Below are 21,278 nucleotides of genomic sequence, written 5' to 3'. Positions count from 1 at the left end.
TGACAGGCCTTTGAGCACTGTGTACATTACAGGCCATACCCTTCCTCCTCCTCCTCCTGAAAGCCAAGAGCACCTGATACCTGATACTACCTACTATGAATGGAGAAGAAAAATAACCTGCACGCATGCAGTCCAAACTCTAGAAATCCATTTAACACACTGAACTGTTTGGAAGTCATGACCATTTATTCAAGTGCCTGCACTTGTTCCTCTTATGAAGATAACCTGCACAAACGGAATGTGTATTTTCCAAAACAACTCTGTCTCACCAGAATTTGTAAACATCTACGTTCAGATAAATACTCAGGATGGCATGAACCTTCTTCACATCATTTCAGTTCCCAAAGCACACGTATAGCTTTCCACTGAAAAAGACATAGACTGTGATAGCGCTATAAAATGAATTCCTAATATTCTCATGCCATAATTATTTTCACCATTTATTGGGAGGCCAGCTTTGACGACATCAGTCCATTCAAGTTAATCAGGAAAAAGCTAACTGTTCAACCAGAATGTATGCATGGGTATAGAAGAAGTGTTTGAGTAACCTGTCTGCAGAAGTACGTAAAACACTGGAATAATGACACTGTCTTTTAAAGATGCATTAGTGTCACACTCTCCTGAAGGTGAAAGGAAAAATCAGACTAAACCACAAAACAGTCTACTATATAAGATCCCCAGCTTCAGCTCTGCTAAGGCTGAGTAAATACACAGCAAATAAGTTAAAAGTACATTTAAAAAACTTCTTCGTAAGGTCAGTTATGCTTTTATCATCCAAAGAAAATGCAGCTGCCAAGAGTGGTGTGACCCAAAAGGCATTTTCAAAGACCTAATCTACAGAGAGCTTGCCAAGGTCTGGATAAAAATGGCTGGCAGAAGACAAGAATAATTTTAGCAACATTTGGAAAAAAACCCAGTTTTCTAATTATATTGCGTTTTCAGTCCTTATTTCTTTCGGCAAACACCATTAAAGTGACTGCAAGTATTCAGACTTCTACCACACCTAACAGTGGTCAAACACTAAGTACAACAGCACAAAGCTGTTAGGTTGCAGAGGTCTGAATTGCAGCCTTGAGAAAACGCATTGGCATCCAGTGCTCACAAAGAAGGAAGCACTGAAGTGTCTTCACTTGAGATTAAAATATTTCTCATTAAAAAATAAGATCATGGTGATGTGTCTGCTGCTTCAGTTCCAAATTTCTGTGTGCCACCATGAAGAGCTCAAGCAGACACCTGCCCCCAAACAGGCTAATGACAGCCACAACATGTTTCCAGAAGCAAAGGTATTCATATCCCTCTGAATATGATCCTATTCCTGCTTGAGTCAATGGGAGATGTTTCATTGGTTTTCGGGGCAGAAACATGAGCTCGAAATGACTCATTGTTCTGAAGGCTGCCGTGTGGTTATTATCCTGCCTTCAGAACCGAAAGTGAATCTCAAACCATACAAGACCTTTTTACCCCACCTCTTTCTTTCTTTGTTTTGATACAACTTTAGAAGTTTCTCAGTGCACTACAGATTTAAAAGGCTTTGCAGTGCAGTCTCCTCTTCCACTGAGCTGCAAGGACTGCCCACTCTCAATGGCCAAAAGCTTGTTTCTATTCCAGTTAAGGATCAAGCTAAGTTTTATAAAAATAAGTTCTCAGGTGGAGCACTTATCTTTAGAGACAAGAAGGAAATTATGTGCACAGAGGGAGCAAATCCATGGCTCTTCCATCCCACATCAGCACTGTCTGTCTCTCTTTTCCACTCATTTTTAGAAACCAATATCTCTATTCTGACACTTCAGACAGATACAAGAAACCTCTCGAAGGAATTAAGCCTGAATAGAAAAATTCACAAGAAAACTGAGAGAACAGAAGAGCGAAGCCCGACCAGACTAAGTTTCATCAATGACAAACCTGAAGATGAGTCTTGTCAGAGTACTCAACCATATAAGCATTTTGTCAGCTTTTTCAAAGAGGAGGAAATCTCAGTGTTAAACTAAGAATATGTGCAGAACAAATCATAGCCTCTTCTTTCCATCTATCTATCTATCTGCAGATAGTTTGTTTCTTGAATTGTACTTTTGAGTAGACAACTCATTTTGCTTTTGGCTACTGGTTATCCAGTGTGAAGAGTTATACCAGGACCACCGGAAATTTCAAAAATCCTGTTCTCCAAGGAGAGAGGACCTGGGCACCCTCTGGGAGTGCATAGACCAGGCAGGGAACACAGAGAGTTACAGTACGCCTCTCTGCTCCAAAAGTTTCCAAACTGATAAATTCAAGTGTTGAGAGAGCAGAAAGGAGAGCAGGTGAAGGTGCTCAAGCTTCAGGGATTGCCCTAAACTGAAATATACATTCTACTGATTAAAAAAACAAAAGAAAAACAAATGAAAATCCCAGTGCAAACTTGTATTCTGAAATAGGAGATCAATGGGAAGGTTTCAGTTTTTCTGCAATGCACACTGGTTTTGATAATCCTTCAGAGCCAGCAGATGCCTAGAATAAAAGCAGGCCAACTTGCTGCAAGCTGGCTTCTTCACCAGGAGCTACACAGTCCTACTTCCACTCTACACCAAGATGAGCACCATCCTGGGACAAAAATGTTCTATAGCACTTCTGACAGAGCACAGGGAGTGTACCATAAGGAAATCCATCCATTTCTATCAGGAACTGGGGCCTAAAACTTTAGTCCCCCAAACCCATAATCTAATGCCTCCTTAAGCAGCTCTTATGGACCCTTCTAGCATGGTGATATAGCCAGATGTTAAGTGAGCCAGAATATTAAAAAGAACCCAAGATGCTTTGCAACTAAATGCACTGCTGCTCAGAAAGCAGAAAAAAAACCCAACCCTCAAGTGTTGTCTTAAGACAAAATTGTCTCTAACAATCCCTGCTGTTCCTCTGGATGCACCCCTGCCCTTGCACTGCTGAGTCAGATCTTCTCTCACCTCAGCTTAGGAAGGTTCTCTTGTCTCATTAACCTCACCGTGCTCCACAAAGGCTCTGCTCTATTTTAAAAATAGTTATGTAGCCAAAACCTGCAGAGCAATGAGGTTGTATGTACCTTGCAGCACACAGCCTGCACTAGGAGACAATCCAAGCCCTGTTCTCCTGCAGAAGTGATCGGCCCCCATGGCAAAGTCACCCAGCAGTGCAGCCAGCAGTTGCTGGCCTTGGGTGCCAACAACAGACAAACATCTTCACATGTTCCCACCACATCGGGAACCAAAGGTCAGTGTTAATAGCTGTAACACTGCTCCTTCCCTGGAAACTTGTTAAGCACAGAAGTTGATGAACAACCACTAAAAGGATATTAATTAATACTGTCCTGTATTAATTAATACTGGCCTCCAAACAGCATCTGAAGCTCCCAGTGCTGGCTCAGTGGAAGTGTAGGTGACTAAGTACGGATTTAGGAGGTTAAGAGGAGGCACCCAGCTTCTGCTACAAGCTCTTACTCAGTTGTTCAGACACACTTCTTGTAGTCATTTTGCAGAGTATTTACAAGGACACATCACATACCATTAAGCTGTCATGGAGGAACTGGGGGAAAAAGGGCCCTGCATCAGTTGCTGAGACAGCACTAGTCAGCAAATTAACATGGATTGCATCATAAAAGTATGACTATTTAGGCTATTAGTTAAGCCTGGCGAACTAGGAGACTTACAGCTATCAGCAGGTGACTATGGCATAAAATTCAGCATAAAGAAATCAGGTAACAAGAACTCATTCCCTCAAGAGAAAGGGGCAGCAACATATCCAGGTTTGCAGGTGGAGTTTCCACCCAGGCAAGCATTGCAATATGTCCCAGCAGCTTTGACTGGGTTCTGCAGAAGGTCTGGCTGAAGTGAAGCGGGACACTAACTGAGCAAGGCAGAGTTCAGGCTACAAACCAACAAGGCTGGCTTTAATATTCATGAAACCCAAGACTGTTGGATCAAGGTTACGAGTTGTGCTAACTGGAGAAGGCAGTAGTAAATGCTTACGGTTTGTGATTTGAGTCAGCAAATGAATGAGAGACAGCCCTGAATAGTCTTTCAGAGGAGATGCCACCAGCTAAGTGGATAATAAAAGCTGATACGCCAGCAAAACCCAGAAACACAGGTGCTACAGGTCCCAGACCTGATCTCCCTCTAATACCAGGTTCTCCTCAGCTCTCAAGTGCCAGGGGGTTATTTGCTGGGGCAAGTAATAAAAGGCTTAGGGAAGACAGCACACAACACCCTAAACTTGCAAAGCTTCAACAGGATTTCTTACTTCGGCATCAGCAGTGCCCAAGCAGGGTGATGCTGCCTCTCGAGTTGAGTCAGCTCTAGGCCTTGGCACAGGATTTACTCAGACTTTGCAACTCCCACCAAAGCTCAGTTCACCGCTTAGAGACAGCTTAAGTATCTTAGTGCCTACCACACTGCTTACCCATGAAATAAGTCTCTTACTGTGCATTCAGTATGATGATGCTTTACTCAGAGCAGTGAAAGCCAGCTCACGGTGTACAAGGGAACACCCCACAGAAGCTTAGAAGAGCACACTGAAGACTGGGTTAAACTTGTTTGTACCAGGGATTAATTTAATCTCTCCCAAAATGCCTATTTGCCATTAGTGCCTCTCCATGCAAAACTGGTTGAGTGTAATATAACAAAAATACGAAATATTTTTACTAACCTCTTTTCCTAAAGTAAGCTTTTGATACAAGCATTAGGGTAGTTGTTGTGTCTTATATCCTGATCTTAAAATAGCTCCTGGCCAAGGCCAGGTGAGGCACTCAGCTCCAGGGCAACACAGCAACATTCACATTACTCTTGTGTCAGATAACTGCTGATGTTTGTTATTATAGCACAACAGACTCTTTATTTAACAGCAGAAAATACATTCCCTAGTACTACTCTCTTTGGAAGTAAGGGAAAGAAAACATTCTCTCTAAAAACGGAGAGTTAAGTCAAAGACAAAGACCACAGCAGAGAAGAGGAGCAAGAAAAGTGAGACAAAAGCAGGCTTCTATGTGGGGACAATTTTTGCAGAAGGAGATCTGTACATACTTTATGCAGCCACAGGGGGATGTTTTCTAGGTTGTTCTGGGATGGTTGCTTCTGCTGTACAGCCGCCCAGCAGTAGGAATCCACGTAAGCAGCTTGTCGCCAGGAGAAGGAGCTGGGTGCAAAACAGCTTATCTGAGCACCTGGGAAAACAAAGCAAAAGTTATCACTGCCTCAGAGGATTAAAACAAAAAGAAAGTAAGTTTAGGAAGAAAAGTTCACAGTTGGGATTTCACAATATCCAAAACTATTAGGTAAAATGATGGAATAAAACACAGCAGCTCTGTAGGGGGAAGAGTCACTGAATTCCCACTGCACTCAAAAGGTAAAACTCCCACAAAGGCTCTCTGATGTCTTCTGAGGGCTGAGACAGTATATTAGAAGCACCTGCTTTTAGGCCTATTTTTTAGAGTTTTGGGGGAACACAACCTCCAAGACCTGGCTCTCTCGCTTGCACTTGACTCAGGTTGGCCAAAGGGGAATCAGCAGATCAGTGACCAGATGAGGCTGCTTTCCCAAGGAAACAGCTGCCAACATGTACTATTATGCCACTGTGTTTCCCAAATGCACGAGCTACCACTTACGCATTTATTGAAACAAGACCTCAAAACACTATTCCTGCAGCCCAGCAGTCCTTGATGCAAAAGCAAGTTTGGTCCACAGTGCTGCCACTTCTGTCTCTGACTATGCACATGTGTCTTGAGGGGTCCAAGTTACACATGTGAAAACAAGGATTTCCTAGCGTAGCTTCTAGCAGAGCAATTGTGGTCTTCAGACACCTCCAAAGGGCACTAGACCCCTCCTTATCAGCACAGTGATGTGCTCTACCCAGGACCAGGCAATACCATCATCATTCCCCCTCACTTCCAGCACTTCTCCAGCTGCTCAGGACCTTCAAATTAAGAGCAGGGCTCTAACTGACAGTGAGAGCAACTATTTAGCCAACCTCACCCCTAGGGTCAAATTCTGCTCTGACCAGCTACAGGCACCAGTTGAGTCCTACTGCACATATCTCAATGAGGACAAGTGGTTACTGGATGTGGAGTATCAGTGGCTCCTTGGGTAAGAACTAGTAAAACAGAACAGCATGAGGGGGTTGATTTTCTTTCTGAAGCTTTGATAGTGAAAGTAAAAAAAATGAACTAAAACAAAAAACTCACACATTTCCAGCTTGCTTTCCTGAAGTCAAAGCAGGATAGCTGTTTCACCAAATGGTTACACAAACTGGAGGTCGCTTTTCCATGAACACCCCTCTTTCAAGGGCAACCTTCAAAACTTCCTCCAATGCAACATCAATATCAAAAGAGCAAGAGGGGGGAAAATATTGCTGCCTTTTTTTTTTTTTGTGATGCATTCATCAAAATTAATATTAATGGCATCATTGTGTACTTTATAAGGAAAAAATATTTTTTATAAGATTGTATCATTTGTGCCTTTTTGCTGGTTTAGCTTTTAGAGAATAAGGACTTCGTTTGTAACAGGAGACAACTGCGTTTGCCTTGTAACTTGTATAGCCTTTCTACAATGTAGCATAGTCAAGGAGCATTATGAATGACAGCCTTTTGTTATGAGTCACTGTTACAATTATTTCTAAGGCTGTAGGATCATAAGGCCATGGTTTGGCCTGTCACAAGCCTCCCTTATGGAAAACAAATTACTGTTTATCAGACCAGAGCACATGTGATTGAGCAAAGTTGGCACCAGACAAGCGCTTGCGCTTCCCCAAAGCTTCAGGAGTTTCTGCTTTCCAGAGAATTTCCACTAGCTGTGGAAGCTCAAGAAATAATACACTGCAGGAAAAGAAGAAGAGCAGGCAATTGGAGTGTCTGTTCTCCACTGGATAGGGCTCATTTATGCTCTGCTCTTAAAGAACTTAATGAACATCCTGCTGGCTGTGCCTGGTGTGAAGCAGCAAACAAGTGACCCTTTCAAATCACGAGCAACTGGAGCGTTCAGAAAGATGCTTTGTCCTATTCAAGTCTGTGTATCTGCAACCAGAAACACATGCCATGTGCTCATTCTCCTTAACGGGTGGGAAACCACTGGGAGTGATGGCGTGTTTAAATTGGTGAGGAAAAAGGCAGCCAGTCTCCTTCTCCAAAGTGTTGTGAGCACAATTTCATACCAGAATAGCTAAAGCAATGCAAATGGTGCAGCAGGGCTGTGAATCTGACTCTTCTGATCTCCGGGCTTTCAGCAGGGATATTGGAAACCTTTGGCAACTTAACTTGGGAGCCAAGCAGAGAGAGCTCAACATCAAGCAGAAGCTGGGGATGCTCCAGGTTTTTAATAAACCTACTGCAGTCTTGGTTGTAAACACTTGTTAGTGTGAATTACAATTTCAAACTAATCATGGCAATGTTAACGCTTAAACAGAGTTGGTTTTGTGCATGATCTACAGAGAACACATATTAAATGTATCTGAAAATCATCACAAAGAGGTAATAGCAATAAGTCTGTACAGATAATTTACTCTATGTTGGGCTGTTCTGGAGGAGGTGAAAAAGAAAATCTGTAGTTTTTATTAGAGGCGAAATCAGGCAAAGGGCCAAACGCCTTCCGCAGACTCCCTGTGCACAGGGCCAGTTTTTGAAAGGCTAATAGTCCTCTGCTATCAAAGGAACAGCCTCTGGACTTGACTTGGTGACATGAAGTCATTCCCCGTCCTCTGCTCCCACAAGTAATAGAAGAGGGAAAAAAATCAGCAGCCAAACCCATAACAACAACAGGGAGATAAAATACGCAGTGAGAAGGATGAAAAATAATAAATGACTGCATTTGTTGAGCAGTTGCCACAACAGTCTTTGGCCAAGTTATCGTTACACTTGGCAACACACTTTTTTTAAGCCTTCCCTGGTACTAAATCAGCTCTGGACAGGGAGTGATGGGGATTTGACTCACACTTTTGCAAATAAATGAGGATTTTAAAATGCCACTTACTATGGTTGCCCTAAAGAGAAATCACCCAAAAGAGCTACAGAAACTTCAGGCAGCAACAGGTGTGCAGCCATGAATGATAAAAACTCACTTTTACAAGTGCACTGAGGTTATCGGCTGGCTGCCAGCAGCAGGAATTACTCGCAGGCATGCAACCCCGTGCAGAGTCCAGGCCTGAGTCACCGCAGCCAGCGAGCAGCAAGGCCAAGCTGTCACCCCACCCCGCTGTGGCACGTCTTCGTGTGTGCTCTGCCAACAACCCCAGCTATCTCCTCCCTGTCTGTGCCAGGAAAACCCTCTTCTTCTGCAACTGGCTCCTCTCTAGCTCCCATACAGCACTGTAAAAACCAGCATGGGGCTGCCTACAGGTGGAGATGCTGTGCCCTGGTAACACCTTTTCATCCACTTTGCCAAAGTCTTGCAGGCTGATTTGGGAAGGATCTGTTATCAGGTGTCTGAAAGAAGATGCTCCAGTCCCAGCTGGGACTTCTCATAGTTGAGCTGCAAGCAGTTGGGCTCACTACAGCTCCTTTTGCCCACACGGAGGTGGAAATTTTGGTATTGATGCTAAATCAGCAGGACCCAAGTCACTCCTGCAATGTCTACAATAATGTCCCTGTAGATGATTTCTAAAAGAGAAACCTGCCTACAAACAGAAATGCACAGAATCCCAAGGAAAATCTCAAATCTGAAGGAGAGAGTCCCTGTTCAGTATCTCACTGCTTTGCTGGGTGCAAGGTGGGACAAGCAGAGGGCTCAGCATCCTCTGGCTGCATCCCATACTAGCGGGATCATAAACCTAGCAAGCTGGGCTGGTTTTCTCCCCAGTGGTTCAACACCCCTCTTCTAACTTAAACATCTAATTAAGAACCTACAACTAACAGAGAGTATTTCCAAGAATCGATGTTAATCATATGCTGAACTATTTTTCCTGAACCAGGATGAGGTGGTTGTAGTTGACAGGATTAAAGCTTCAGTAAATAATTATTTGGTTTCTAATACACTGCAATCACTGGAAAAAAGATTTGCATAAGCTTGGATGAAAACTTAGCTATTAATTACTACTCTAATTTTCCACCAGGCAAAATGAACTACCCACCTGATTTTATCTAACAAGAATTATCCACGTTAGCAGTCACCAAAGAAAAACCCACAAACAAGAAAATCAAGGCACGCATACACAACATACAGACTGCCAGGCACCATCCAACGCACATCCTCCACCCCAACATTAAAAAAGATTTTAAAATATGAAAAAGACGTCCCATTGCATGCCAAAGAAGAAACAACTGCATGTGTGGGTGTACACACACCCATTAAGAGGGGACCAGAAGGAATGTTTTTATTAGATTTATAGATGCTTCACACGGACCAAAGTGGCAGGTTGGGTGGAACAGAATAAATACTGTGTTCAAGAAGGAACTATGGAGAGACACAAATGAATGCACTGGAAAAAATAACCTGTTCCCTGAGATTTACTTTGGCAATGGAGAAATAGCAGAATGTCAAGCTCAGGTGATGTGATGTTCAAGTGGAGCAGGTCAGAGAAGCCAACAAGTATCTTTCCCCCCTGACGGGGCTGCCAGTTATCTCACAGAGAAGTCTCAAAATCATGAGCAGGAAAAGAGCTGGGTGTTTATCAAGCATTGCCTTCAGAGCAATAGGTTTTCTGATTCATGGGAAAAAAACTTGTGAATGAAATTCCCACCAGTGAGATTTAAGGATAAAAAGTTTCCCTTCACCTGAAGGAGAAACATCTCAAACAGTGGTGATGACCACCTGACGCCACTGCCAACATTGGTGACACCCCAAATCTCAGGCAACAACAGAGGATCGTGATGCTTTTTAAATTAATTCTGGCATCAAAAGCAGCCTACCACACTTTCTATAGGAATTGCAAACCTGGCTCTGTAGAAGTTAAACAGAAAATAAATCTCACCAGCAGCTCAAAATGTTCACTCAAAGACAATTTAAACTTAACATTAAAGGAAATGTTTTCACAAGTTTGACGCGATGCTGGTAACTTCTGCTATTTATTGAGCACTCCTTATGTGCCTAAGAGCAGCACAGCGCACGCTGCTGTTCTCTGGGGTCTGCACCTCTAACCAAAGATGTCCCAGTTCGTGCAGCTGTTCCAGACCGATGCTGCTCACACACTTGTTGACTTAGCCCTGTCATTAATGCCCTGGTTTTCAGAGCATCCTGCTGAACTAAATGCAAGATGTTCAAATGTCAACTACTCCATTTCCTCAAAAATAAGACCTACCCCAAAAATAAGCCCTAGCATGATTTTTCAGGATTTTTGAGGATGCTTGAAATATAAACCCTACTCCAAAAAGAAGCCATTGTTACAGTTCATAAAAAAGTCAAGGTAAATAGTATCCAGGCAGCTATACATGTAAAAAAGTAAGCATTTTTTGGAGTGAAAATTAATACGAGACCCTGTCTGATTTTCAGGGAAACAGGGTACTAGCATACAGCATGCTTTGGCAGCACGTGGAGATGTTTTTCAAGCTCTCAGCCAGCAGCTGCCATAGTAATAGTCTTTGGCCTAATTACACCCAACTTAACTTTGGTCTGCAGCTCTTACGGAAGTCACAAGATAGGTTGATTTCCCAAAAGCCTCCCCAGCAACTTGTGAATGTGAAGGGAGAGGGACATCTGCAGAGAGGGCCAGCAAGGGGGTAACTGCAGTGGAAAGGAGCCTAATTCAAAACTTTAGACTATTTTTTCTTGTATATTTGTTGTGGTTTGGTTTCACAATTGTATTTTTTTTCCTTGCTATACATTTGATTCTCATGACTGTTTGAGCATCATGATTACCCTGTATAGAGATGGAGGCTCAGATGGACATGCAATGAGGGATGCTGCAGGTGGGCGCTGCAGGTGGGCACTGCTGGGGACCCACAGGGCACCCACAGAAGCTGTTGGGATGGGGCACCCAGAGGTCCTCACTAACACCCTTCACTCTGTTTTCTGGTGGCCAAAGCACCTCAAATCCCATAGGCTGCCAAGTGAGGGGATGGGAACTAAAACAAACTAACTGGGGAAAAATAAACTCTCCCAGAAAATAGGCAGAAATTGAGCAGGGCAAGTAAGGGTTGTCACCACTGGGAAAGCCCAAAGTTGGTCAATGGGGACATTAAGCCCATGTACAGCATAGGATAAAGCTCTACTTCTCCACCTTTGTGCACCAAAAATAAGACGTATCAGAGGGAAATAAGACTTTTTTAGTGTAGGAAATCTTCATTTTGATAGATTAATGCAGCTGTGGGTTGGTCTATGGCCAGGTGCTTCCTAACCCAGCATCCTGACACAACTCTCAAGCTATTAGCGCTACCCAGACCTTCAGGCTGATTATATACAAGTTTCTTAGGTGTCTTTACTTAACACATGGTAATTTCTTGGTCCTGGGAAGGTTTCCAAAGAGTTTGGTTGTATTATAAAATAAACAGAGATGCCAAAACAAGACTATTAATTCATACCAGCAATGTATGAGCCATGCACAACCACTGCCCAAACTGAACCTGTAGTAAGGGCTGCTGGTGGCCACCACAAAATTCCCTTCTTCTCTCCTCTCCAGCTCTCCCCCTTCCTTCTCATCTCCTTTCCCAGCCATCACCTCCCCCACGAACCGCAGCAATGCAGCCGGCACACGCTGCCCAAAAGCTGCTCTGTACAGAAGGTCAAATGACATTATTTGGTGACAAGCAGCTGCTGGGCTCAAGCACACACGAGCAATTCCCAGTTGCTTTCTTATGGGAAAAGATGCAAGTATTTGATGTCGAGTGGACAGCTCTCACATCTGCTTTTCCTTCTGCTGCAACCCAAGCCAGTCACTGATACTTTTCCTAGAACTAACTCAGAAACAAGACTCTGCCAAAATTAAGCAGATTGTTTTGATTTCCTCTTTGCTCAACTGACTTAGGGCTGCAGCATCCTGCTACGAGCAGTGCCTTGGTAATAAATATCTATGTTTTCAGCTAAGCTGTTTACAGTAAGCAAGTGTATCTCACAATATACACACACAGAGTTTAAAAACTGGAACCGCAATCCTGGCTCAAAGTTATTCTTATTAAAAATAATAATTTCTGTGTCATGAAAAAATGACACAGATCAAATCCTATTAATTTGGGGCTCATACATTGCTGAGGGTGCTCATGTCTTTTTTTTGTTTTTCCTTTATAGGAGGGGTGTGTGATTTAGCTATATTTACATGGCTTCTGTCACCATATGACCTGATAATCTGTAGTATATTTACCATAAGAACTGACAAATAATATAAGGAAATAATATCAGGTCATAAGAAATATAGGGATACACAACACAGTCCTCACAATCCTACAGTTATTTTCATTTTCAAGCTCCCAGTATAAAACTATATAAAACTACACAAAATTATACATTAATTGTATAAATAGTGTAAAATAAGGTCTAGCTGTAAACAGATAACAGGTGCAAGATTTCAAGCAGGAAAACGTCCTAGGGCTGGCAGAGAACAGCTCAATTATAGCTAAGTCCTACCAGAACCAGCTTAAAATCATCACAAACCTGCAGTTGACCATGGGTTTCTAAAATATAACCAAGAATAAACTTGGATTAGTGCTCCTCCTGCCCCTGAAGGATGCGGAAGCGCGGTCCAGGCACTAACCCCAGGAGTTTTGGCAGTGCTCGCTGCCTGAGCCTCCGGCACAGAAATCCTCTGTGATATCCAACTAGAATCCCATTTATTTCCTGAAACTTTTATCAAAACTAGAAGTGACTTGGTGGCTTCAGAGAACCTCTGTGGCCTTTGGAAACATTATAATCATTTTGCACAATTAACAACAACCGCATGTAGGAGGAAAATTGCAGTTATCTGACACCGCACTGCGAGGAAACAGGAAAGTAGAGCGGGAGGGAAGGTGACAGCTTGAGGTGCCAAGAGAAGTTTAGGCGGAAAGAATGTAATTATCCCAACAAAACCAGGAGCCGAGCGTTCATTCTTGGAAAGGGTGTTCAATTTTTGTACCCAGAGGCAGAGACACTTCCACACTGTGACTCAGATACCGCTTTCACAACCCCTTCTGATTCTGTGTTGCCCTTCTTCAGGCCTAAAATGGACCCTATCATTTTCTCCCGGTTTAGCTCTCCTGAGCTTCTTCAGAGCACAGTTACACCAGGAAGCATTTGAAACCAATCCTTGCTTTCTATTTTATCGCTGGCTGAGCACTAGTCCTCACAGAACGGGGCATAACCAGCCCCCAGGATCCTCTCTACCCCCAAAAAAGCCTTAATGGGAACAGCTTTGGGACCTCCCATCAGCAGCCAGCCCGCCAAGCCACAAGGGCTGTGGCAACAGCCGTAATAGCAGCGTGGCTGATGCAGTATCACTTTCTGTATGGAAACCACGTGGTGTAGCTTCACTCACACCGGAGCCCTGCTGTATTTCCAATACTTATTTTCATAGTTATTTTTCAAATAGAAGAGCTTGGTTTTAAACCCCATGCTTTCTTCTAACAGGTTCTCAGGATTACAAGCAAAATAAAGCAGATGAAAGATGTAGGGGGCACTTTGATTCTCATTTTATGAATCTACTGGAGTCACAGATGATTCAATTTGAATTAGTTTAATACTGAAATATGTTACATATAGCATGCACTGAGGCCTAGATGTTTGACTAGCGAAGATGAGAACTCATTCAAAAGAAAGGCACACTTCACCAAACTCTGCAATTCAATTGTGTTTTGGAGCTTTATGTAAGGAAGGAAAATTAAATAAATACTTCTGGACAGCTCATAAAAGAGACCTTGACACACAGGCATCATTTCAAACCGGATCCAGTGCTTTTAGAGGAGAAGCAGAAGGAAGAACTACGGAGCCCATATACAAGTTAGTATATGGAAATGCCAGCCCTCTTTTTCATTGCTTTAAGAGGAAGAAATGTGCACGTATCAGTAGCACATCCGAAAATAAAACCAGCAGCTTAGATTACAGAAATGCTGCTGTATCCATCCAGTCTCTGACTGACCAGAGCTGTCACAGGGCTCAAATCTGGTCTTGGCATTTCCAAACTGGCTGCTCTTGACCATCTGTGTGGTTATGCAGGCCACAGTGCTTTGGGTCAAAACCACAGCTATTGCAACAGGTGTGTAGCGAGATGTAAACAAAGCAGTCTGGGGCATCTTATCTCTTAAGCAGTCTGGTATCTGATTAATGCTATTAATGATGGTTTTGCAGAGATTCACCACTAATTCACAGTCTCATTCCATCTGCTACTTTCTTGACATTTGCTTGACTCAAACCTACAGCTGATGTACCTCAGGTATACAATACTGATTGCCAATGAACAGGTACACACAGTAAATCGAACTATTTCTGAAGGGGTGGAAGCCCTATGATTTACCCTGTCTCAAAATGGACAGTACTGCTTATTTACCCTTGAAATCTTCATTCATTCAGTGCTATTTAAATGCAGAGCAATTCTTACAAGTGAATAGGTTTTATAAGTGAGCCCCCAAGTTACAAGTCTTGTCATTTGGATTTAAAACTCTCCTTATCACTTCAGGCTCTGAAAAGGGCTGACTACTAGGCTGCTGCACAAGCACTTCTGTGACTTAGTGGTGGGGGAAAAAAAGATAGGAAGATAATTAGGAAACTTGGCCATTCTGTAAAACATAGCTTCATCTACAGAGTCACACCAGAAGTTCAACTGAACAGTTGCAGAAGTGCAACAGAGCAGGGGAAAGCTTTGGAGAGCCCTTCCACTGCCCACCCTGCCGCACATCCGAGGAACTGGTGACCAGCCTCAGTGTCCAGTGGAGCCACCCACAGCCCAAGCGCAGAGGTCAAGACCCCTTTTCCTTGGCACTGTCCCTGACAGCTGCAGAATGACAGCAAGATCTTGTGGCACAATGCTCCAGGCACCAGGACCCGCAGCACACGGGCAGTGTCCAAGGCACAGCTCAGCAGGTCACTCACAACGCTGAGCAGCGTTGGGGAACAAAGAGCAGCCATGGCTACAGCACCCTCCTGAAATCGCACCCGCGGGACGAGATGCAGCAGCTCAGCTGTCAGGGCTCTTCCTCAGGAGGTGGTAGAGAATAGCATCGGTCAGGGGATGCCCCAAGGAGGAGAAGGAGGGCATGAGGCAGAGCGACAAAGGCCAGCCGGGATGCCCAGCACACCTGGGCAAGGCTGCACGGAGGCACCGCCTGCTGCTAGGGATGCTCTCCGGGAAGCTGTTCCCTCTCATGCGCACGCCTCACGGCCCAAAGGCGTCTTTTCCCCCACCCCCGAGTGGAAACCCCTCCCGGCATCTGGCAGCTGAGCCCAACGGAACGCTGCCCCACGCCCCATGCCCCCCACTCTGGGGCTCCGCACCGCTCCCCCGCGCCCGCCGAGCCCTTTGTCCGCCGCGGGAGGCGCCGGGAGCCGCGGAGGGGCCGGTCGGGGAGGCCGGTTACCGATGGAGACCTCCTGTGCGAAGGCGAGGGAGATGAGGAGCAGCGGCAGCCCCACGGCGATGCAGGTGACGATCTTGTCCAGCGCCAGCTCCAGCCGCAGCCCCTTGAATCGCGTCTCCGGCGGCTCCTTCAGCAAAAAGTCGGAGAAGACGTACTCGGTGGCGATGTGTGCGATGGCCATGGCGGGCCCGGCCCGGCCCGGTTCGGAGCGGCACGACCCGGCCCGGCCCGGTTCGGAGCGGCACGACCCGACCCGGCCCGGCACGCCTGGGCTCGGCAGCGCCCCCGCAGCGCGGCCCGGCCCCGCTTCGCTCCGCCCAGCAGGGCGGGGAGGCGGTGCCACGGTGCGGACTGGGCCGCCTCCTCCCGGCCGTGTGGGGGCGGCAGGAGGTGGGGTCGCTCAGCCCCCCTGCCCGGAGCAGGGTGCTCTGGACGTGCCCGGCGCCTTGGGGCGTCCCCAAGGATGGAGACCCCTTGTTTTAGTTTGCGCCCATCGCCTCGGTTGCTGTCGCTGGATAGCACTGAGAAGAGCCTGGTTCCATCTGCACTGCACCCCATCGGGGGGTTGCACACATGGGTAAAATCCCCCGGAGCCGTCTCTTCTCCAGGCTGCACAGCCCCTGCTCTCTGCCTCACACCGCGTCTGGCAGATGCTCCAAGCCCTTAATCCACCGACCACCACGTGCTGTGGCATTTCAACGTGTTTGGTCGCCACCGCCACATCTCAAGTCATCACAGAATCACAGAACAGTTTGGTTTGGAAGGGACCTTCAAAGGTCATCTAGTCCAACCCCCCCGCAATGAGCAGGGACATCTTCAACTTGCTTTTTGTGGGAGTTACTTTTCGTGGGAGCCAGTGAGATGCATTCACCTTTGATAAGCATTAATTCATTTTCCCCCTTATATTTTTCCAGTTGCTGTCTGAATCTCTGTGAACTCAGAGCATCCTCAGCCCCCTCAGACCAGGAGTTACAGGTGACCGTTCACGCATAAAGAGCCACCTCCCGTGCTCTGCCTTGCACATAGCATTCCCCTAGCTCATACCGCTTCTGCCAAAAGGGACAGATCGTTCCTTTCTCCACTCAACTCTCACTTTATTAATTCTCTATCTCTATCTGTTTTCAATTGTCCTTTCTATTTTTCCAAGTCCCAATCCAAGGAAATAATTCCTCATGTGGAAACTGTTATACAACACTGATTCGCTTTCTTTTTCTTTCTCTGCTGCTCTTGTGCTGCTTTGTCCTCTCCGGGATGGGGCTTATCACCATGTAATAGAACTAAGTTGTTCTCTGATTTGCTCTGCTCTTAATTCCTACTGATTCCTGATATTCAGCTGCCTTTCTGCCTAATATAAAGCACTTGAGCTAATGTTCTCATTAAACTATTACAAATAAGACGCCATTTGTGTTTCACTTAGACAGTATGATGCACATAGGGTTAGGACTGCTTTTTGTCCGCAAGTACTACTGCAAACATATCAGTAGTAAACTTTATATTTTTATCACTCATTTTTCATGTTACATGTACTTATGGTTGTCAGTCAACTTGGTCACCCTTTTTCACAGAATCACAGAATCACAGAACGTCAGGGATTGGAAGGGACCTCAAAAGCTTATCCAGTCCAATCCCCCTGCCGGAGCAGGAACACCCAGATGAGGTTACACAGGAAGGTGTCCAGGCAGGATTTGAATGTCTGCAGAGAAGGAGACTCCAAAACCTCCCTGGGCAGCCTGGTCCAGTGTCTGTCACCCTCACTGAGAAGAAGTTTCTTCTCAAATTTAAGTGGAACCTTCACACCACTTACAGAAAACAGTGAAGAGCAAGGGTCCTTGCAGCAGCCCATGACTGACTTCCACTCTGAAATATGGCCAGGTATTTAGCCTCTGTGGACCCTTTCATTCCATGCTGATTTCATTTCTTCAATAAGCTTTAACTAAGGACCTTCTCAAATGTCTTATGGAAATGCAAGCTGGCTGTATCCATCCAGGTCTCTTACCTACATGTTGAGTCCTTCAAAACCTTGCTGAAGCACAATTTGCTTTAATTAAAAAAACAAAACAAAACAAAACAAAATAAAAACAAACAAAAAAAACCCCCCTCTTCCATTACCTGTTTTGCTCCTTTGTCCACTTTTCTGCCTCTTATTTTTCCTTTTTTTGCCTTTTTTTAAAATTATTATTATTTTTTAGAATTGTTTCTTCCAGCATGGGTTGTGTGGGTGTCAGAGCTGCTTATTCCTCTGGCAAGTTTTGAAAGGTTGATCTCACATTTGTCGCTTTCTGAGCTTTTGGTGCTAGGACAGTTTCTGACTGCTACCCAAGTTAGTAATTGAGATTCTTCATACTCGAGTGCCTATGGTGCTCTCTGCAGAACACACCTGTCTGGTGACTTGTTTTTTTCCTTCCTCTGTTAATTTTGTTGCTGGTCCTTCAGCACAGGTGTCAGGGCACAGCTGGCCACAGGGACTCCTTGCACCAGGCAGCAATGTTAAATGCTTTACACTTTCTGAGACGCTCCACACTCTCTCTGCCAGACTGTGCCACCTGGACTAGCAGCAGTGATATCCTGAGGAGACTTTGCTCCTGTTTCACAGCCACCATCCAGCTGAGAAGTGTACCAGATGAAATGAACTGCTCTCGAAGGTTCATTAAATAACCAGATTTTTATTATCATTGTAATCACTTTGGTTGGCTGGTTTCTAGGGTCAAAATACATTTATGATTCTGTTTCTAAGAAGTTAGATGCATTAGCTACTTTAAAAGGAAAGTACCAAATAATTTTCTTTACTAACAGTGTATGTGTAGGTGAAAGGCTTTAATTTTGTGTGTATGCAGAAAGAAAATATTCTGCACAGACAGTGGTTTTGCACAGAATGGGAGACCTCAATTTTAATGTTTACAAAACAAAGACATAAAATGGCTTAGAGTATTTGTTTTTGTCAGCTCAAGGGGAAGATTTAGAGAAAGAATCTGGAAGTATTTATTGCTATGGTGTAAATCCTATTTGGGCTCAGTCCTGCAGATCTGCCTCTCTTGTGTGCTCTTAAATGGCTGGAGAAAACAAAGAATCAAGAAATAACTGAGAAACATCCAAGAAACTTCAATGTGTTGGTTAACTGAACATTAATCCATGACACCATTAAACTACAATAAAAGTGATGGGGAGTAAAGTTTCCTATAGTTGAACATATTTCAAAATACAGAACTGGAAAAAACAAAACAAAACCCAGCAACTTGAATTTACGTTCAAAATCAATTTTGGATAAACAGTTTCACAGACATTTTTGTTCTGGATTTCCTGTGCAAGAGCTGTAGCTGATGTGAGCACTGCCTAACTAAAAATGAGCTGTAAACATTCAAGTATCATTTTAAAATGGCCTGATTCTGCCTGTCTTCCTTGCAGAGTGCAGAGATCAGCGTCCTGATAGCTTCATTACAGGCATGGGTGAGCTGCTACCCAGTGCAAAGAAGAGGTACAGAATCAGGATCAGAACGAGCAGCAATTACAGAGCCAACTGACTTTCTCAGAGGTTGCTCAGGGCTAGATTTCTGAAGGGATTAAGAAAAGCTGTTAGAAACTAACAGCAGGGGCACTGTGAACTCCATCAGGTGCTAAAATATATTGCTAGGTCCCTAAACGCCTTTAAAAATCTGTCCGCAGAGTACAGTTTCCTCATTTAACAGGAAGAGGAGGGTGGGAGGATAGGGAAAGAAAATCACTTAAATATCAGTGAATTCATTGAGCCAGACTTTGGGAAACCACGGGGACTTCCACAGTGCCCCCTGCTCCTTCAGAATCCAGCATGCATAAAACAATCCCTGGTGGTATTTATTCCCTGGTGTGAGCCCCATGTTTCTGCACAGAGCGCATGGATGCCACGCTGCCCACTCCTTACGCCCATGGATCCATCCTTTGCAAGAGGTATGGACACAGAAAGGTCATGCTGCTCTGCTTGTCTGCCGAATTTCATCTTGGGCACAGCTCAGCTGAACTCCGGAGGGGTGGAAATGGTGATGGGTGGTGTGTGGCTCTCAGAGCTGAACCCTACAGCTCATGTTGACTCTTGTGAGCACTGGCTGTGGGGTAGGACTATCAGCTTATGTCTTGCTCCAGTTTTATTAGCAGCATGTTACGAAATCCAGTGCGGCTCTGTGAATGATGCTAGAAACGGGGATTTACAGGGAATCTGCTAGAAGTGCGCTTTTGTCATGGAGAGCCGTGTAACGGATCCTGCTTCCTTGGCGGGTGATGAGGCAGAGGGTTAATACTGTTGACAGCAGAACAAGTCCAATGAAAAAAAAGACTGCAAGTATCAGGCTGGCTTCTCCAGGACTCAAAGCTTTGCCAAAAAAATTGCCTCCTATGTTGTCATAATCTGTTAAAAGAGAAGTAGTTCATGAGAAATCTATGAGTTAATCTGAAAAGTTTTAAATTACATTTGAGGATATCCTTACCATTTGTGGTGGTCCTATTTTTTGCAATAGTTGTGTTGTATGCTTCAGTTGTGACTCCTCCTTCTGAAAGAGCTTCCCGCTCTGTGAGGAGAGAAAGAAACAGTAGCTAAGTTGAAAACCTTAGTAAACACTTGTGGGCTTTTTTTGTCTTCTGGAAAAGTAGCCTTGATTTTATTCAATATCTTCTACATTGTTGATCTGAGCAGAGATCATGACTAGATCAGCGCAGCGGGTGACTAACGGTCCATAGGCTGTCACTGTCTCAGAGGTGCTCTTGTGAAACACCAACTGTTTTTAAGTTGCAGAGAACAGCAAAGATTACCGTCCTTGCCATGTCATTAGGTGTGTTTTTCCTGTCCCTAGATGATGCCAGCTGGCTGTGGCGGTAATTTATAGGTGCTTCCCACCAGCATGCAGGGTGCAGTGTTGACATTAGCTCTCTGCCTTCCATCCAACCTGCTGTGATACCACCTCCAAGTCCTAGACATGTTTCTGATACCTCACCTGATTTATTGATGGTGTAGGTGGTCTCCATGCCAGCATGGATGTGATCAGCTACGTGGCAGTGCAGAAGCCACGTTCCAGGGTTTTCTGCTACGAGTTCGACTGTTTGGAAGGTCCCAGGAAAAAGGTCGTACACATCTCCTCTGTGGTCCTTATCTGTCTGTGGCAAGGCAAAACCAGCGTTGTAAGAGTCTTGCCTCAAAGAGCCCCCATGGACATTGAAATATTCCAGTTACACCTTCAGCTCCTTAAGGCAGATCTACTGCTTCTTGTTATATGTTTCTAATATGCCTCATCCAGGGAAACTGAGGTCTGTGGACACCCCTCATTTAATCAATTAGTTAATTAACAACAAGACACCCTTCCTGATGACTTCAAGTGCTCATTGAACATGGACATTTCTTTAAAAGACAGATTTTTCAGATAGTCCTGCCAGTGTCAAGCTATCACAACACAAAACTATACTGTAAGCAGGCATAACTCTGATTTTCTCCCTGTATCTTCCCTTATACCCATGGGTAAAAATAGATTTTTACCTACCTAATCATGTCCTCTAGTAGTGACATTTATTCATGTTTCTAACAGGTTCAGAGTGGTAGAAGCTTTACAAAGATCTCATCCATTTTGTATTTCCTTCATATGCAAAACTCGCACTGCCCTCAGCACCAACCCCAGGCTCTATGCCCAAGCTGCAAAACTGGGCTAGAACTCGGAATTTTTTACAAGAATTTCCCATCACATGAGGAAGTTTTTATTTTTATTAATTTTACCAACCTTAAAGATGAAAGTCTGTGCATGGAAATGAACCGTATGTATATCCACTTCATTGCCCATTCCTATCAAATACCAGTTTGTCCTATCACCTTGATTCATCATTAGGCCCAGGAGACTGTTATAAATCTTCCCATTGATTGCTG

The 21,278-nt window shown here is 44.5% G+C and overlaps 2 protein-coding genes across 2 annotated transcripts in view; both read right to left on the bottom strand.

Annotated features, from left to right (window-relative positions):
* PANX1 (pannexin 1) overlaps window positions 1-15,629 on the bottom strand; it is a 28,433-nt gene extending 12,804 nt beyond the window's left edge. The window contains exons 1-2 of the mRNA XM_065832472.2: window positions 15,404-15,629; window positions 5,025-5,164 (exon numbers count right to left, since the gene is read on the bottom strand). Of these exons, the coding sequence (XP_065688544.2) occupies window positions 5,025-5,164; window positions 15,404-15,584 (321 nt within the window). The 5' untranslated portion in view covers window positions 15,585-15,629. The remainder of the gene's footprint in view (window positions 1-5,024; window positions 5,165-15,403) is intronic.
* Window positions 15,630-19,491: 3,862 nt separating this feature from the next.
* HEPHL1 (hephaestin like 1) overlaps window positions 19,492-21,278 on the bottom strand; it is a 34,814-nt gene continuing 33,027 nt past the window's right edge. Inside the window, exons 17-20 of the mRNA XM_065850788.2 lie at window positions 21,136-21,275; window positions 20,362-20,521; window positions 19,858-19,938; window positions 19,492-19,778 (exon numbers count right to left, since the gene is read on the bottom strand). Of these exons, the coding sequence (XP_065706860.2) occupies window positions 19,579-19,778; window positions 19,858-19,938; window positions 20,362-20,521; window positions 21,136-21,275 (581 nt within the window). The 3' untranslated portion in view covers window positions 19,492-19,578. The remainder of the gene's footprint in view (window positions 19,779-19,857; window positions 19,939-20,361; window positions 20,522-21,135; window positions 21,276-21,278) is intronic.

The sequence above is a fragment of the Patagioenas fasciata genome, chromosome 1 (assembly GCF_037038585.1).
Source record: "Patagioenas fasciata isolate bPatFas1 chromosome 1, bPatFas1.hap1, whole genome shotgun sequence".
In the NCBI taxonomy this organism is placed as follows: Eukaryota; Metazoa; Chordata; class Aves; order Columbiformes; family Columbidae; genus Patagioenas; species Patagioenas fasciata.
Note: the sequence above shows the minus strand (reverse complement) of the source record. Positions and strands in the feature narration are given on the sequence as shown.